This window comes from Kogia breviceps, chromosome 8 (assembly GCF_026419965.1).
Source record: "Kogia breviceps isolate mKogBre1 chromosome 8, mKogBre1 haplotype 1, whole genome shotgun sequence".
Taxonomy (NCBI): domain Eukaryota; kingdom Metazoa; phylum Chordata; class Mammalia; order Artiodactyla; family Physeteridae; genus Kogia; species Kogia breviceps.
The window spans coordinates 19,475,124-19,493,390 of NC_081317.1; the positions used below are offsets into that span (position 1 = coordinate 19,475,124).

Below are 18,267 nucleotides of genomic sequence, written 5' to 3' on the forward strand. Positions count from 1 at the left end.
AATTAAACTGCTGGGATGAAATAAAGTGGGTGGGAAAGACTAAAATTGACTTCCTTAGCTTAACAGAAGCCAAAGCTATTGAGAGGGATACTTAAGGAAAGAGAGCACTTCAGCAGATGAAAAGTACAGCCTGGCTCCAGCTCGGATCTGTTGGGGGAGACAACCAGGGCCAGAGGGGAGAGGTAGCGCGGTTACTCAGGGAGACTGTGATGACGTGGGCCGAGGGGGCCATCCTTGCCCGTGAGCAACCCTCTGCTCTCAGTAAGGCCCGAACGCCTGCCTGCGAAGCTCTCCTTTGACACAGCTCTGCTCCTCAGCATCGGGGAACACCAGCTGGGAGAGAGGCACAGTGGGAAGTGGCGAAATCCATACCTCCGCGCATAAGCACTTATTGAGCACTTGCTGTGTGCCAAGCCCCGAATCAGGTGTTGGGTCTCACCTCTAGCTCTTTACAAGGAAACCAGCTGGGGTTGCCTAAGTTCTCAGGGACCCCAGTTTCTCAACTAGGGAGCTTCAAAGATGCAGAAAGAAAAAAATTGTTGATATTGCTGGTGGCATTGGGAAACACATGCTGATGACTATAGAGATTTGCAGGGCAATCCAGGGCTAGGATTCCCGATTTTACAGCAGAGGAAACTAAGGGACAGAAGCTCACTGTGGGATTTGCTTGAGCTCGTGTGGCATGAAAGTAGCAGAGCCAGGATTTGGACCTGCATCTGATGGTCTTTGAAACCCTTAACCATAGCGTTATGCTGCTTCCTGGATTGTAGGGGTTGTTGAGGTTTTTAAGCCGGGAAGGATATCATGAAAGCAAAAAGTTGAAGAAACATTAATCGGGTGCTAGGTCTGAGGCCAGTTTAGAAGTTAATGCACAGAGGAGGATGCCAGCTCAGGAGCTCAGGTATGAGCAGGTGGGGACCCAGGTTAGGGGACCGATGGGAGAGGAGGAAGGCGAGACTTCCTAGAGAGTCTACTCAGGGAATAGAGGCAGAGTTTATGATGGGGGTGGGCTTTCAGAGCTGGATGCTGCGGGCAGGGCTAGGGAGGAATGGCAGGCTTTGGACATGCTGGATCTGAAGCCCGACAGCAGCCCAGTAGTAGAAAGCACTAGGGCCTTGGGACCTGACCTGGGTGTACACCCTAGCTGTCCTCTTTACTAGCTCTGTGACCACAAACTATTAACTTAACCTCTCTGAGCCTCTGTCTTCTCTCTGGTGAGATGCAGAGCAATGATACCTACTTGGCAGGATACTGAAGATATTAAATAAGGAAAACTATGTAAAGGGACAGACAAGGTTCTTGACACACAGTCAGCATCTGGTTACAAGTGGTTTGAAATTTGGGGCCCCAGGCTGGTGTCATGTGTTGGCCCCCACTGAGCTGCAGCAGAGATGGTCCTGGAGCTAGGAATGGAGGGACTGGTGTCTGACTCTTCATTCATTTGATGAATTTTTATTGCATTCCCACTGTGTGCCGGACCCTGGGGACATCGTGTGGAGAGGCTGGTGGGAAAACCCAATTACAGCACAAGACGGAGCCCGCTGAGCAACCTGAGAGCAGGATGTGATCTGTCCGGCTGTGCATGGTGTCCCAGCTCAGAGCCTGGCACGTAGTAGGTGTGCAGGAAACGTTGAATGGGGTTGTGGTGGCAAAGATGCGGTGAGCCTTCTCTGAGCACATCAGCGCTGGTGCAGAGGGGGGTCGGAAAGTCTGAATTTGTAACTACTTTCTGTTCTGGAAACTCCCCAACAGCAGGTGAGGGGTTAAAGAAAAGATGAGAAACTGGGGACCAGGGTTTCAGTTCTCAGTCTCATCACCACACCTTAGTCTCTTTTTCTTCCAAATTCCCAATTGGCTCACCTTTTCCAAATCCTGCTTTGAAAAACACTGGAAAACGCCCCTGGGGGTGACCATATGCCATCAGCAGGCTGGGACGGGGGGAGAAGGAAAAGTGGCCAGGAATAATTGGCATTATGGGGACTTCCCTGGTGGTCCGGCGGCTAAGACTCCACGCTCCCAATGCAGGGGGCCCAGGTGTGATCCCTGGTCAGGGAACTAGATCCCACATGCGTGCCGCAACTAAGGAGCTGGTGATCCGCAACTAAGGAGCCTGTGAGCCACAACTAAGGAGCCTGCCTGCCACAACTAAAAGATCCCGCACACGGCAACGAAGATCCAGTGTGCCGCAACTAAGACCCGGCGCGGCCAAATAAATAAATAAATAAACAAATATAAAAAATAATTGGCATTATGGGGCTGCCCTTCAAGGCCACGGTGGGCTGTGACCCTGGGCAGCCCCCTCTGGTCACCCATCAGTGAACAGAGGAAAAGCACCAAACCTCCAAGTTTAAACATGCTGCAGATCCTTCTGATATACCCCGAGTCACAACTGCAGCAGCTTCCCAGCCAACCTCTTCTGGTTTTGTCACGTACTTACGTTTATTGGAAGGCTAGTCTTTTCTCTCTATTTTTTACTCCTTTCATTAAAAAATATGTTCTTATATTACAAAATAAAACTGCCTTCTTTTTTAAAATTTATTTTATTTTATTTATTTTTGGCTGCATTGGGTCTTCGTTGCTGCGCACGGGCTTCTCATTGCAGTGGCTTCTCTTGTTGCAGAGCACGGGCTCTAGGTGTGCGGGCTTCAGTAGTTGTGGCGCGCGGGCTCAGTAGTCGTGGCACACGGGCTCAGTAGTTGTGGCTCACAGGCTCTAGAGCGCAGGCTTAGTAGTTGTGGCGCACGGGCTTAGTTGCTCCGCGGCACGTGGGATCTTCCCAGACCAGGGGCTTGAACTTCACTGTGTCCCCTGCATTGGCAGGCGGATTCTTAACCACCGCGCCACCAGGGAAGCCCCCAAACCACCTTCTTGTCATAAGAATCCAAGCAATATATTATTCCTTTAACGGGAGGCTAGTTTTCTCATTTATTGCTTTATTCTTGAGTAACTTAAAATGATGTTTAAAGGTAATGTAAGAATGCATGCTTGTAAAAATTTTAACAATGTAGAAGTGTAAAAGGAAAATAATGGAACTCTGCCTTCACACCTCATCCTACCCCCAATTCCAGCCACCTCCAGGCCTCTGAAATGGTTTTTGTTTTCTAGATAAGGGGACGCTTGGGAATCTCATAGACACATTCCTTAAAGCCATTGCTAAGTTGAGGGGAGGTGGCCCTTTCTAGTGACAGGAACATGAGTTGAGGATCAGGATTGGACAGTTGGTTCTACCACTGATTTACTGTGTGACCCTCAGGAATTCACATAACCTCTTTGAGCCTCCTGCTGTATGACCTCAAGCACCCGCATAGACTCTCTGAGGCTCGGTGACCTCCTTGGCAGGCTACCCAGGAGGAGAATTGGGACCAGGGCTCTGAAGCCCTGATGTGTCGGTGTCCTGCAAACAGCCCAGGTGACTGTGTTGTCTTGTGGTCTTGGCAGGTTGGGGACCAGATTCTGGAGGTGAACGGGCAGAGCTTTCTCAACATCCTGCACGACGAAGCGGTCAGCTTGCTCAAGTCATCCCAGCACCTCATCCTGACCGTGAAGGACGTCAGGAGGCTGCCCCACGCCCGAACCACCGTGGACGAGACCAAGTGGATTGCCAGTTCCCGGATCGGGGATGCCGCCACGAACTCAGCAGGGTGTGGCTGCCCTGCTCTCTCGCTCTGAGCCCCAGGACCCCAGGGCCATTTCTGAAAGCCAGTAACAGCCCTTCCCACCTCTTTGCCATGCACCATGCCCTGACCCGTGAAGACTGCACTGATTCCCAGAGCCTGGGGTCCCAGCCCCGGGGTCCCTTCCGTTGGCCGGGCAGGACCTCGGGCACATCCCTTGTCCCCTCCTGGCCTTGGTTTCCCTTGGAAAGCTGAGCCACAGGGTCCGGCTCTCCCGTTCTTTATTTGCGCCCCCCTCCGCCCCAGCAAATCACACATCTTACTTCTTGGCCCTCAGTTGCTTTGTCTGAGGAGTGGGAATCGTAACCCCAGCCCCCAGCCCAGGTGTGTGGATGAGGATCCCATGCGTTACTTGGGTGAAAGGGTCTTGGGAGTCATAGAGTGAGATACAGTTGCCAGGTGGGTGCGCAGCTGCTAAGAATGTGTAAAGTGTCCCCTTTGGACTTCCATCGGAAGTCTCAGACTGGCTGGGTGGCCCCCAAGCCAAACACACCCAGAGCATCTCTTTCTCCCTTTCTTCATTCCCTCCTTCCTCTCTTCCTTTCACCTGCACAGTATTATAATTTTAAAAAATTAGTTACCAACATTTAAAAGGTCATCTGGTTTCCCATGAGAAAAACTGGATTTCTGGCTGCTTCTTGAAAAATCAGGGATCCTGGCAGCTTGAGCCCACGTTTTTTTGTGAAAATAGACTGGAACCAAGCTGCACCTGTGCATTGCACTTCAGCACCTCCAGTTGACCCCATCCCCACCCTCCCTAACGTTGACCCCGAGGCCACGAGGCAGTTACCATTTATTCTCTCCTCTCCTTGTTACCTCCCCGGCCCCTATAGGGTTGGAAACAACTCAGGAGACCACCTTGCATGGTTTTAGAAATGCTATCCACATGGTTGGGCAGGAGGACAGAAGCTGCCCGGCTGTCCAGGGGTTGATCTTCCCTTGAGTGGCCCCGGCGAGTGCAGGCCGTAGTTCTCCCAAAGCTTTGCTCATCCTGCAGCAAAGCAGCCGTTCCCTTCCCCGTGCCTGTTTGAACTGCTCAGACATGAGGCTGAACATGCTTGTCTTTCTTCATAGCTTTCCTGGGGATCTCACAGCAGAGGGGACCAACAAGGTAGGCTGCTCTCTGTCTGGGTGTCTTCAGCTTCTTCACAGCTCCCCATGCAGGGAGTGCTGGGCCTGGCAGGGTGGGTTGAGAGACTCACGGACACGACCTCCTTTCATTTGGGCAGCCCGCTCACCGTCCATCCTCCATCCTACGCACGTCTGTGAGTGCCACCAGGCTCCGGGTACCGCCCCGGACACCCGGGTTAACGGCACGAACAGAACAGATCAGGTCCCCACCCTGGTGGAGTTTATCCCCAGTGAAGGAGACACACATAAAACCCAAAGAAAACTGCGCATGTATCTGACCACAAAAGACTTTCAGTGCCATCCAGGAAAGGTGCTGCGTCTGATGAGAGAGAATGACAGAGACACCTAGTTTAGATTGGGGGAGAGGCCAGAGGGAGAGGGCAAAGGCTCTCTGAGGTAGTGACACGGTGTCTGGGCCGTAAACCGAACGTGAAGTGGAGGTTAGTGAGATCAACGTCTGGGCAGGAGCAGGAGGGGGATGACGTAGGCAGAGGGCACAGCATGTGCCAGAGCCCTGAGGCAGGTGCCACACTTGGCTTGTTGGTGGGAGAGCCAGATCACACAGGACTCAGTGGGTCGTGTAAGAGGTTTGCCTGCTAACCTAAAATGATAGGTTGCCGTTGAAGGGCTTAAACGGGGGAGCAGGGTGAGGAGATCTGTGTTTTTACGAGGTCCTCTCAGCAGCTCCGTGTAGGTGACAGACAGAGGCAGAAAAGACAAGGAGGGAGACCGGATGGTGTCTTAGACACAGCTGATGGTGGCAGAGGCAGTGCCGGGAAGGGTGGAGTGTGTGGGTGCAGATCTGAGCTATGTTTTGGAAATAAAATTACTATTATCCCCATACCAAGAAAGATATTTCAACCTAGAGAGTAAAATGGGAACCATAATGATAATACTGCCTGACTCTGAATGGTCACGAGGCCCTGATGAGATAACATATGTAAAAGTGCTACATGAGCCGTGAAAGCACTTTGCAACTGCACGAGGCCGCGTGCTCTGGGAACATACCGGTAACATCTGCAGCTTTACCATGTGGGCCGAGACCTCAGAGAGACCCACCCCATCCCTCGGCAGGGGGGGTTGCTGGCTGGGCCTGGCCGTTTGCCTCCAGAGCAGCTCCGAATTCCCAGACCTGTGTCTTGCTGTCTTTCAGCTGGGGTTTTACAAGGGGCCGGCCGGCTCCCAGGTGACGCTGAGCAGCCTGGGGAACCAGACGCGGGTGCTGCTGGAGGAGCGGGCACGGCACCTGCTGAACGAGCAGGAACGGGCCACCATGGCCTACTACCTGGAGGAGTACCGCGGCGGCAGCGTGTCCGTGGAGGCCCTCGTCATGGCCCTGTTTGAGCTGCTCAACACCCGTGCCAAGGTGACCCACGCCTCCTCGGGCGAGGCAGGGCTGGGGGCGCCTGGCTTCAGCTCTCAGGGTCTCCTCATCCTTCCCTGCCGCCCTCTGTCCCCTACTCCTTTCCTGAGAACCCACAGTCAGGCCCAAACTGAACCCCAGGCGGAGGCTGGTGACCCGAGACAGACCCTGCCACGGGGGAGCCCGCAGACTCCTGGGGAAACTGTCAGTTAAGGTCCCCTGTGACTGGGGCCCTAACGCAGCGGCTTTCCATGCTGAGCGTACATTTAGAATCATCTGGATTGCTCTTAAAAAGCGATGCTCAAGCCCCACCCCAGGCTGGCTGACCGCACACATCTGTGGATGGGAGCCGGCCACCAGTAATTTTTAGGAGCCCCCCAAGTGACTGTGCCGTGCTGCCCTCTTGGAGAACCCTGCCCTAGTGGAAGTCTGTTTGAGGTTCAAAAGCTGCACGGAGGAAGAAGTGATTAAATCCACTGGGAGTGGTTACATTTGGGAAGACTTAACAGAGGAAATGCAATTTGGAGAGGAGGGGGAAGGGACAGCCAGGGGCTTCCTGTTCAGGGACTTGCAGCCTTATGTGCAGGCTGAGATGCCGGGGAGAAAGAGGTGAGATGGAAGCAGGGGTCAGATGATGCCGGGCTCGGCGTACAGGCGAAGGTGCTTGGACAAAGTGGGGAGCCACGAGGGTGAAGGAGGGGAGGCCAGTGGCCAAGTTTGCATGCAGGTCATTTAGGGTGGCAGGGGGCTGTCCCACCTGCTGGTGGAGCTCCCTGCTGAGTGCCCGGCTTGTCCCTGCCTCCAGTTCTTGCTCCTCTCTGAGGTGAGAGGTACCATCTCCCCCCAAGACCTGGACCGCTTCGACCACCTGGTGCTGAGGCGGGAGATCGAGTCGATGAAGGCACGGCAGCCCCCCGGCCCTGTGGCCGGGGACACCTACTCCATGGTCTCCTGCAGCGACACAGGCTCGTCCACGGGCAGCCACGGCACCTCCACCACTGTCAGCTCAGCCAGGGTGAGCTGCCCCTGCCCCGTCCCTGGCTTGATGGCCAGCAGGGGAGTTAAGATAACGGCTTTGGAGTGAGACCCATCCAGGTTCGAATCCCAGCACCGGGCGTCTGTGCTGGGCTTCGACCCCTTGCCAGCTCTGTGCCTTGCCTTTCTGAGCCTCAGTTTTTTCACCTGTGAAAACCTCCTAATTGTTGGGTGCCTGCTGCATGCCAGGCATGGGCTCTGGGACACAACCGGTGAACAAGGCAGCTGTGGCCCTGCCTCAGGCACTCACAGTCTGGGGGATAGGGTGCAGGCTGGGGGAGAAAGGTGAAAAACACAGGTCATGAGACAGATAGAAAAAATAATGCCAGTCCATGCGAGGATCCCACGAGAGACCACACAGGGCATTCGTGGTCGTGGTCGCGGTGACCGGGATCTTCCCTGAGACATACCCTCCTGATTCTCTGGAGCCCCAGAGCCCAGCCTGACTTTCTCCCAGACTCGCCAGCCCCTAGAAAAGCATCTGGTCCATCTCATGGTGTGACTCTGCCCCCAGCATTCTCAGAGGCAGATTAACCCCTGGAGGCCTTTGCAAGGATAAGGGCAGAGGAAATGCCTTATTATCCATCATGGGAAACAGCCAGTTATTAAGGTCCGTGCATTGGGAAGAGCCGGAGCTGGAGGTCAGGAGAGCCGGCTTGGCTCCGTCCTCTCCTTTCCTGTCTTGTCAGTCATTCAGCACCCCTTTGCTGTGGAACGGGAGTGGGAAAGTCGAGTTCCTTAAACACCATAACTCCCAGACACTGAACTGGGAGCTCTTATGGGTGGAATCTCTGTGAGACTGTGTTCGTTGTCCTGTTGGGGGAGCAGGAGGTCTGAGAGTGCAGTGATGTCCACGTGCAGACACAGCTGGGAAGTGGGCACAGATGAGCCTGCAGCCACCAGGAGACAGCCCTGGAGCATGTGTGCCTTTCCCTTGGGGACTCCAGCTCCCAATATAGCTTTTTTTTTTTTTTTTTAGCTCTGGGGATCTGAGTTTCTGGGGAAACTTCTACTCCTCTACCTCCTATCCCTACCATCCCAAGTCACCTTCATCCCCCAAGAGTCCTCGACCTTCCTGGGGTGACCAGGAAGCTGCCACATATTCCTCCTGGCTCTGGACGCAGCTGCAGTGGAGGCGATGTCATGCTTCAGGATGAGCAGATCACTTCTGGGGCAGGGCGGAGACTGCCTCCTGCCTGGGGCTGCATGTTTGGCTCTGATGTAGCGCACAGGTGATGAGCTGGTTTCAGGCTGCGCACAGGTGATGAGCTGGTTTCAGGCTGCGGGGGCCCTGGCCCGAGGGTTTATTTCTCTCTGGGTCCAACTCCACAGAGGTTGGCTTGATGACGTCCACGTGGGGCTTCAGGAGCCATCAGTCACTGCTCTAAAACTTGGACTGTAATTCTGGGATGGTCCCTTTAGAATCAGGGGTGTGAAATGCAGTGGGTGGGATGGGGTGTGTTCTAACCTGGGAGGCAAGAGGTTTAGGTTTAAGCCCACCCTCTCTGGGCCTTGATTTCCCTGTGGGTAAAATCACCTGAGGTCCTTGGTGGCTCTGGCCATGGCAGCCCGAGACCCTGATGGCAGGCCAAGGCTGCAGGAGTAAGAGGAGTCAGGGTAACTATTATACCCAGGAAGGGCTCTGGGCAGGGGTCCCAGCCCAGCTCAGCACTGGCCTCCAATGACCCTGTCCCAGCCCGGGGGTCTCTCCTGCACCTGGGGAGCGCTGACCCTGGCTCTCTGAGCCCCAGCTGTGGCAGTTGACCCTGCCCTGCCGGAGAGGCCCTCTCTATGGATGGGAGCGCCCTGGGAAAGGCAGACTTCAGAAAGGCCACGGGATGATTTTGAGCAGGGAGTTTGTGGGACAGATGGAAGGGGTCTCCCAGCTTCTGAAATGGGAATAACCATGAGTTTGAGACCCACTGGATAGCACGGGCATGTCAGATCAGGACTAACCAAGACCAGGGCGAGCCCTCGGAGGTGGGTGCTAAGAGAACATCGTACAGGCAGGAGAGGCGATGTGGAAAGGCTGCCTCGATCCGCAGTGCCTCCGTTTCCCTCCTTGCGTTGGGGCAGCGGTCCTGCTTTCCCCAGCTTGTTGGCAGGAGTAAAGGATGAGTAACATCCCAGACATGCTGCCCACAGCCCGAGGGCAGAGGAAACCTCTGTTCTTCCTGACCTGTCCCAGCCTGGCCGGAAAAACCACCCTGTATCCGGGGCCTTGCAGGCACTTGGTGGCTTCTGGAAAGCACTGGGCTGAGGATCTGCCACTCCCCCTCCAAACTTCATCCCCCCTGGGTGCTCTCCACACGCACAGCCCAGGGCTCCAGTTTGCAGACGCTGAGCTTCTCTGCCACCACGGGGCCTGGGCCTCCCTGAAATCTGGGTCTTCTCTGATCGAGGCTTCTGAACAGTGTCCTCCTTCAGGCTCTGCCTTTCAGTTGCAGGAGTGACCTTGAACAAGTCACTTCCCTTTGCTTAGCCTCAGTTCTCCCATCTGCCAAATGGGAATAATGACCCTAGCTAGCCTCAACTGCTAGAGGGTCCCAGGATTGCCTCCGGGGGCATGACCATCTCCTGAAGGCCCTTTTTAAGGACACGTGTCATTTCTGCAGAGCAGTGAGGAGCCCCTGGTTTCCTTCAAGGAGGCAGTTAGAACGAGGCCATGCTGATTGTAGCAGTGGGGTTTCCTCACCCCTTCTTTATTCTTGCCCACAACATCCCAAGTAAAGAAAAAAGGGACTTGGAGAATCCCTTTGTTTATTTTGCTTTTGTGTGTGTGTGTGTATGTGGTGGTGGGGGGTGTTTGGGAAGGGGGTTTGCTGTGCCCATTCCATCCCTAATATTTATTTGATGTATTTTTCTTTTTGCCTTTTGCCCACCCTTCCTCCCCAGGAGCGGCTGCTGTGGCTTATAGACCTGATGGAGGTACCGTCCTTCCTGCCAAGTGGGGCCGTGGGAGTGCCTTAGCTGGGGCAGAGGCAGGGGACTGTGGGCCTTCCCCCCACCTCCTTACACCCGCACCCAGCCCTGGTGTTCACTGTCTCTCCTGTTCGCCAGTTCATCAGGTTTTTCAGGCTCTGGGGTGAGAATGCCCTCTGTTCATTCTCAAATCCCAGCTCCGCCACTTCCTTGCTGTGTGACCTCAAGAAGTAGTTTCACCTCTCTGAGCTGAGTTTTATAAAATGAGGATGATAATTTCTGTGCTGTGGAGCTGTTGAGAGACCTCTCGGCCTTTGCATATGCCACACAATCTGTCTGTCTGGAGTGTTCCCCTTCCCACTTCACATGGCCTGGCTAGCTCCTGTGTGCTTCAGCCCTTAGCTCACATGCCACCTCTTCCAAGCACACTTCCCTGATCCTCTCAAGGAGGGTGACTTTGAGCCTCTGGCTCCTTCAGACCCTTGGGCTTCTTGCTGTTATGGCTCTTGTGTCATTGTATTCCAATAATTTGTACAAGACTGGCTGGTTACCCGCCTTGACTGTGGGCTGCTTGAGGGCAGCAGCTGTGTCTGGAGTTACCATCGAATCCCTAGCGCTCAGCATAGAGCAGAGCCTGGTCCGTATTCATAATTGGGGCCTTTATTAATAATAATAGCAGCTGGCATTTGTCAAGCATCTCCATGACACTATGATAATGCTTTCCAACTGTATCTTCTTTGACCCGCCCAGTAACTAGGTGTGGCAAGTACTGCTATGATCCTCATTTTACGGAGAAGAAAAACTGAGGCTTAGAAAGAAGTGACTTGCTCAAGATTGCTCAGCAAGTGAACAGTGGAATGTGGATTCAAACCCAGGCCTGCTTACCTCCGGGCTGGTGCTGTTAACACGGCAGTCTGGTTGTGATTCTTCCCTGAAGCAGCTCAAGGATAATGCTTGCTAGGCATTATCTATCTGTCTAACTATCTATCTATCTATCTATCTGTCTATCTCCTCTCTCCCTCTTTCTCTTTCTTCTGTTCTGTTGCCAAATATCAATTGAGTGATTGCTATGTGCTATATCCAGTTCTAGGTGCTGGGAATACAGTGGTGAAAGAAACACAAAGAAATTCTTCTGCTTTTTTTTTTTTTTTTTTTTTTTTTTTGTGGTACGCGGGCCTCTCACTGTTGTGGTCTCTCCCGTTGTGGAGCACAGGCTCCGGACGCGCAGGCCCAGCGGCCATGGCTCACGGGCCCAGCCGCTCCGCGGCACGTGGGATCTTCCCGGACCGGGGCACGAACCCGTATCCCCTGCATCGGCAGGCGGATTCTCAACCACTGCGCCACCAGGGAAGCCCAGAAATTCTTTCCATTATGGAATTTAAGGTAGAGCAGGCATGACAGGCTAAAGCATATAAATAACTGAAATGCACGGTACGTTAAGTGGTAAAAAGTGCTAAGGAGAAAAATGAAACAGGACAGGGGACTTGGGGAGGGGGTGGCATGGTCAAGAAGTGACACCTGCGTGAGATCTGAAAAAGGTGAGGAAGATGGTCCTGCCCACAGCTGGGGAACAGCGAATGTAAAGGCCCTAAGGTGGGAGCATGCCTGGAGTGTCTGAGCAAAGTCCGGAAGCCATGAGGCTGGAGCAGTAAGCGAGGGGAAGGGCAGTGGCGGATTATGTGCTGAGGACTTGGACTTCGCGTCTGAGTGAGATGGGAGCCGTTGGCAGGTTAGAGCAGGGGCTGACGTGATCTGACTTAGTTCACCAGGATGCCGCTGATTGTTGAGAACAGACGGGGATGGGTTTGAACCAAAAACAGGTTCGTTCCCAGGAAGGGCCTGGGGAGGTCGTGCAGCCTGAGCTGTTAAGAGACGTGATGACGGGCTCTGCAGGCGCCAGCTCTTTCTGCTGCCTGGTCAGCCCGGGCCTCAGTGTCTCCTGGGAACACCCTTCCTCCACACCCACAGCAGGTCTCAGACTGGACACCCCATGCTGCCTGCATTGCAGAGCCAAGGACAGAAACCTCCTCTTGGAAGCCCCTCTGCAAGAATGCAGGGCAGCAGGCCCATCCGGGGAGTCAGGAGGCCACACCCTTCCTCCTCTCTGCCCCCACCACTCAGTGCACCCTCAGGAAAGCCCCTCACTCACCGTCAGCCTCAGTCTCCCCATCTGTACGATGCACGCAGACCCCCAAGTCTCCTCCAACTCTGAGAGTCCTCTTGTCAGGAGGTTCTCGAAAATATTCCAGGGGAGGCACGGCAACGAATGGCAGCCCTGTGTTCCCACCACTTATCTGTGTATTTGAACAAGGGCTGCATCATTCCTCCTGAGAGAGAGCTTAAAATAATATTAATTCATTTGCCGCTAAGTGCCAGGCACTGGTCTGCAACACCACCATGTATTAGTGAGCTTTTGCTGCAGGGATGCTGAGTAACAAACATGCCCCACAATCTGGATGGACAACAACCAAAAACATTTCTTGCTCATGGCCAAAATCCCTTCCCTCGTGGAGCACGCGTGCTTTTCACATCTCCATTAAAATGCCCGCCATGTTGCTTTAACCTCTGCCTGAGTGTCTTCCCCAGTACACAGGGAAAGCTGGTGGGGTCAGGCAGGGGCCTCATCTTTCTCCTGTCTGTGTCCCTACTGCCAGCCCAGGGCTTGGCACAGAGCAGAGTTCAAGGAAATGTGAAGCAGAAACCGAAATGAAACCTCATTCCCTGGCCACCCAGGATCATCTTCTAACGTTCCAGCCTCCTGAACAGTTACCTCCCACATCGTAGGAAAATGTCCTCTGCTCTGGCATTCAGACGGCAAGGGGGCAGGAGGCTGGCTCTTGTGACCCACATGCCGCAGACAGATGCCCCAGCTGGAGCCGGTTTCCATTTAACCCAAATTCCCTGGATCGTGCTGCACGATTATCAATCCCAGGTTAAACGTGGCTCGTTCTGCAGCCATTTTCCCTCGAACCAGACACAATCGATCAAAGGAAATCAGTTGCTGCCTTCCCCCTTCAACAAATTGTGTTTATTTTCCATTTGTCTAATAGAGAGTCAGCCCTGGGAATTTTGGGCTGCCTCCAGACGGTATCATTCCCCTCCCATAAAGATTTCGGCCAGGAGAGCTGCGTGAAAAAAGAAAGGCCTGCCCGACATTTCTTGAATTCCTCATCTAGTGTGAGCAGGCCTGTGGTAGAAGGGCTTAAGTGCACAAGCTCTGGAATCCCACACACCAGGGTTGGCTCTCCCAGCTGGTAGCCGTGTCACCTTGGGCAGGCGACTTAAGCTTTTGGAGCCTCAGTTTCTGCATCTGTACAGTGGGCTGATAAGGCCGGCCATCTACCGGTTGTTGTGGAGAATTGAGTGAGAGTAGGGGTGGACTTACAGGTGTGGACTATATAGGAGCCGATTCTGTTGATATTCTGAAGGCTGGCAAAGGGCACTGCAGAGGAAAAAGGGGCTGAAAGGCCAAAACCAGCCTTGTACCCATGGAGCAGATGCTATTGAGGTCGGGGTGGCAGTAGAACTTGCCCTAGCCTTACCCACAGCCCTCTTCCTCCTGGATTTGAGAGGTTTTGCAGTCTAGGCCTCTCAAGTACCTGGAAAGGGGCTCCCCAGGCTTGCTAAAGGGTGCTGGAGGTGGGGCCCCTGCCTCTAAAGGTAAAACGTGTGCTTCTTTATCATCACTCCGAGTAACAAGGTCTGACAGCAGGTCGGTAACAGCTGTAATTGTCAGGCCGTGATGAGCATAAATGAGGCTTTGCAGCCTCTGCCATGTGCTACGAAAGATCTGTGACAAGTGTCACAGGCGCTGCTGATTCGGCTGGGCTGTGTTGCCTCCGTTCGTAAAGGAAGGAGATGCTACATTTTGGTTAGAGGTTAATGAAAAGATGCAGGCTTTTCCTCCAGCCAGGTTCACCGGCTTCTGACTCCCTCCTGGAGCCCCGCTTTCCAATGCCTGTCCTAAGGGCTCTTCCGTCCCTGACCTGGAGATTCTGGGTCACCCTGTCTGTCCACTGAATGACATCCTTTTCCTAAGACCATTGGGAGGGAGATGCGTGGAGGCAGAAGGAAATGCGGGCTGTGCTGGGACAAGGCAGTAAGACCCACCTCTTGGGAGGGCTCCGTGCACCATCTTCCCGGGGGCTTTCCTGCTTCTGTGGTTTGGTGGCCAAACATGGTAGCAGGAGTGGACAAGCTGCTAAAAGGCCCAGTGCCAGCTCCCATGGCCTCAGCCTCGCCAGCGAGTGCAGGTTCCAGCCCTCTGTGTTGAGGTTTGTTTCTCTCGCTGTCCTCTCCTCTGCCCTCCCCTCCAGCTTCCAGACTTCCACCCAAGCCCCGGGCTCGGAGAGGCTGGGACAGCATGATCTGTCTCCAGCAGCACGGCCATCACCCCAGGGTCTGGCCACTTGATCCTTTTGGACCCCCAGACCTGTCCCCTTCACTCTGGGCAGCCCCCTGCCCCCCCAGGAACCCCAGGACTTTCTGGCTCTACCGGCTGTGACAAGCTCCTCTTCCCCAGCTCTTATTCTCGCTCCTCCCTCTCTAGTTTCTCTCTCCCTCTGTCCTCTTCCTCTCAGCGGCCTCCACTGCTGACCTTGTGGAAGCCTTTGTGACTCTGTGCCTCAGTTTGCCCATTGACAGAAAGGGGAGGGCACTCCCAGCCCCAGGCCTCTGGTGCATTTTGGGGTGGAGGTGGGGGGAGCCTGTAGTCCAGACATCAGAGTAAAGAAGCAAGAAGAACGAAGAGCTGAAAAGAGCACCCTTATGTAAGAGCCCTCCCATCATAATGAGAGGGTGCAGGCAGAGGAGCCCCGAACTGGGCTGGAGAGAGGGGAGGGAAAGAGGGCAGGGGAAAGGAGGGCCTCATTTTGCTGAGGTGGCACCCGGGCCACACACGGCCTTACGGGCCTCCCTTTCCAGGATCACGAGTCCATCTAGCAGAGGCAAGCACAGGTGATTTGCCCCTTATGATTTCATTTCGTTTTCTCCCCCACAGTTCCCTCAAAGCAGGCCCTGGGGAATCTGAGCCCTGACTGGGCAAACTCAGATGAAAAGGAGTTCTCTTTGAAAGGAAGGGGATTTGCTGGACCGCCACAGATTTGAGGAGGAAGGAGGTGGGGGGGGCAACGGCAGCAGGTCTTGAGGGCATCCTGGCTCTCACGGGAAGTAGTCTGGATAACAGAGTCAGACCTTGAATAGGGTTCAGCTTCCTGCTCCGTCCTTGCTGTGTGACTTTGGGCAGGTGGCCTCCCCTCTCTGAGCCTCAGTCACCTCAGCTGTAGAATTGATGAAGGGTCCCACCTGGCAGGATTAATTGAGCCGCCAGGTTTAAACCCTTAGCTGGTCTCTGGCCTCAGTGGGTGCGGGAGGAGGGCGGCCCAAGCAGCTGGGGCCGAGGGGGGGCGGGGTGGGGAGGAGGCCAGGACGCACGGGCTCCTTCGTGAGCTCTGACCTTGATCCTCCTCTCGAAGCCTGTTCCAGAAGCGTTTCTGCTGACGCATCCCCCGGGTTCTTAGCCTGCTGTCTGCAGCTATTTCAGATGCACAAGGAACAGGGCTCGGGGCCTCGGGGCTCCTGAGCGTCTGGATTCAGCAGATGGAGACTGGCAGGGCTGGGCTCCAACCCGTCTGCCATTTGCTCCACTTCAGGCCTTCCTCCCAGGGCCGGATGTCTGTCCTGATCCACCCTCACCCTTCCACCTCTCCATCCCTGCCTTCCATCTTGGCTCCAGGATACCACTAACAGCTGGGAATGACTGAGGCCAGGGGCCAGCGACGGCTGTGTTCTCTCTTGTTTCAGAGAGGGTTCTCCTGGGGCCCTTTGGTTCCTATAGTATCAGGACCCTATTCAATTCTGGGGTCAGGGTAAGGTTGCATGGGCTTTGGGGTCACCTTGACATGGGTTAGAAAACTGATCTGCTGTAGAATGGCCCTGTGGCCTTGGACAAGTCACTGCCTTCTCTGAGCTTCAGTGTAAAAGATGTGAGCAGGGACAGTCAGAGTGCCTGCCTTACAGGGTCGTTGGGAGAATCAATGAGATCATGGAAGGAAAACATCCAGCAGGGGTCTGGCATGCAGTAGGCCCGCCACAGTCTGGAGTTCTCTGATGTCCTTCTCTCTAAGAGAAAGTCACGCCCTCCCTGTAGCGCTCGGCAAAACGTGCTTGTGTTGTCAGGATCAGGATCCTTCCTTGCCGCCTCCCGTGGGCCCCATACACCGCCAGCCCCATCAGTGATCCCGAACAAGAGTTTGTGGGCAGCTCCTCCATGCCTGGCCCTCTGCTGGGTGTTGGGGACACGGTGGCCTGCTCACCTTTTACCCCCATGAGCTTTCCTCATGAGTCAAGGCTGCCTGATAAGTGCTTGTTGATTAACCAAATGAATATTCAAAGCTCCTGATGTGCCAGAACAGGACAGAATCCCATGTCTTCTGTCCAGCCGTGGACGGTCATCTAAGCCCCCAGGTGCCTACAAGGTGAATTTTGGGGGCAGGTGGCAGTGGCTAGCTACATTTGAGGTGATGGAGGTCCCTCTTGTCTTTGGTTGTAGGCACCTTCCAGGTCGATGACCCCCTGGGGCCTCCCGCTGAGGCCAAGGCAGTAACTGCCGAGTCTTGGGAAGTCACTGCACGTAACCTGCCTCGCCGTTCACCTTCATCCTAGATGGTCTGTGTTGCCCAGCTGGACTGTTTCCTGGGAGCACTGGACTCATTACGGTTTTGGAGGAGGGGGTATATGAAAGGATTACTGTTTCTTTCCATCGAAGTGCTCACATGGGCCAGGGCACGTTGTGTACCCATTTGGTTCCTAGGGCAGATTTGCAAGATCCCAGGCTTCTGATAACCTCCCCTCTTATATTGTGCCAGGCTCTGTTCTGAGCATCTTTCAGGTGTTAATGCATCAACTCCATGAGGGAGGAACTGCTGTTTACCCATGTTAAAGATGAGGAAACTGAGGCCCAGAGCACTTCAGTGGTTTGCCCAGTGTCACTCACCTGTGAGTGGCGGAGCTTGGTGTGATCTCAGAAAAGCCAGAACCACTAATCAGTGTGTGAAAGAGCAACCCTCCCCTCCTCAAGGAGCCCCCCATGCTTGCATCACCGAAGCTGTCGGGGCGTCTTCCTGTGAGGTGGTGTGCAGGAGATGGTGTTGGAGAGAGCGGGAGAGGTCAGGAAGCTGAGGTTTGCACGTAAGCCTCAGCTTCGTTGATAAAACAAGGCAGTTGTCCTGGCCTGACGTTGCCCCAGGACAACGTCCTGAGGCATCACAGGACCAGATGAGGAGCCCTGGGTGAGAAAGGCTCAGGGCCAGGAGGGCGGGGCATCTTGTAGGTTGATGGATTCCCATGGCTGCCCACGTGCCCTGTGCCCACCCAGAATGCTCAAGGCTTCAGGAGGCTCATATGAGATGGGGGTCAGTGTGGAGTGACTTGGCAGCCTCTGCCCTAGGGGTATGGAGTCAGGGGGCTTCTCCCATCCACCTGCTGCCTTCACCCTCATTCAAGCCACCATTACTGCTCTCCATGACCTACCGTAGCCACCTTGCTCAATTCTTTGCCTGCTCGGGCCTCCTCCCTGTGACAGCCATGGTCACTGATTAATTCATTCACCCATTGATTCATTCGTGGATTAATTAATTTGCTTAGTAAATATTTACCAAGCAGCCACTATCCTGAACACTGAGGATAGAGTAGGGACTAGGTAGTCACAAGTCCTGCCTTTGAGGAGTTATCCTAGTGGGGAGACAAACAAGAAGCAAATCAATAGTATCTGATCAGGTGGTTATAAATCTATACAGAAAAACGAAGCAGGGTCAAGGGTTAGACAGAGGTGGTATGGGGGGGTTGGAGAGGGGTGCTGTTTGAAAACAGGGCTGGTCAGGGAAGGCCTCACTAAGGTCAGAACTAAATAAAGTGAGAGGGTGAGTCAGGAGTGTAGTGCAGGCAGAGCAGTGAGTGCAAAGGCCCTGGGGCAGGAACCATCCCATCCCGTTGGAAGAGTAGCAAGAAAGGGCCCAGTCACCAGGCACAGTGAAGGCAGAGTTTGGAATTTCCTCTGCGTAAAATGGAAAGACCCTGGAGGGATTATGAGCTAGGGAGGGACACTGTCTGATTTACCTTTCAAGATTATATCCTGGCTGCTGG

At 54.3% G+C, this 18,267-nt stretch overlaps 1 protein-coding gene across 4 annotated transcripts in view; it reads left to right on the forward strand.

The window, feature by feature from the left end:
• The window catches only part of WHRN (whirlin), a 91,482-nt gene that overhangs the window by 65,877 nt on the left and 7,338 nt on the right, over window positions 1–18,267 (forward strand). For 2 of the 4 annotated variants that reach the window (XM_059071316.2, XM_059071317.2), the window contains exons 4-8: window positions 3,439–3,641; window positions 4,749–4,785; window positions 5,959–6,171; window positions 6,974–7,183; window positions 10,099–10,131. In XM_059071316.2, the coding sequence (XP_058927299.1) occupies window positions 3,439–3,641; window positions 4,749–4,785; window positions 5,959–6,171; window positions 6,974–7,183; window positions 10,099–10,131 (696 nt within the window). The remainder of the gene's footprint in view (window positions 1–3,438; window positions 3,642–4,748; window positions 4,786–5,958; window positions 6,172–6,973; window positions 7,184–10,098; window positions 10,132–18,267) is intronic. The other 2 variants (XM_067040895.1, XM_067040896.1) reach the window with 1 other exon arrangement.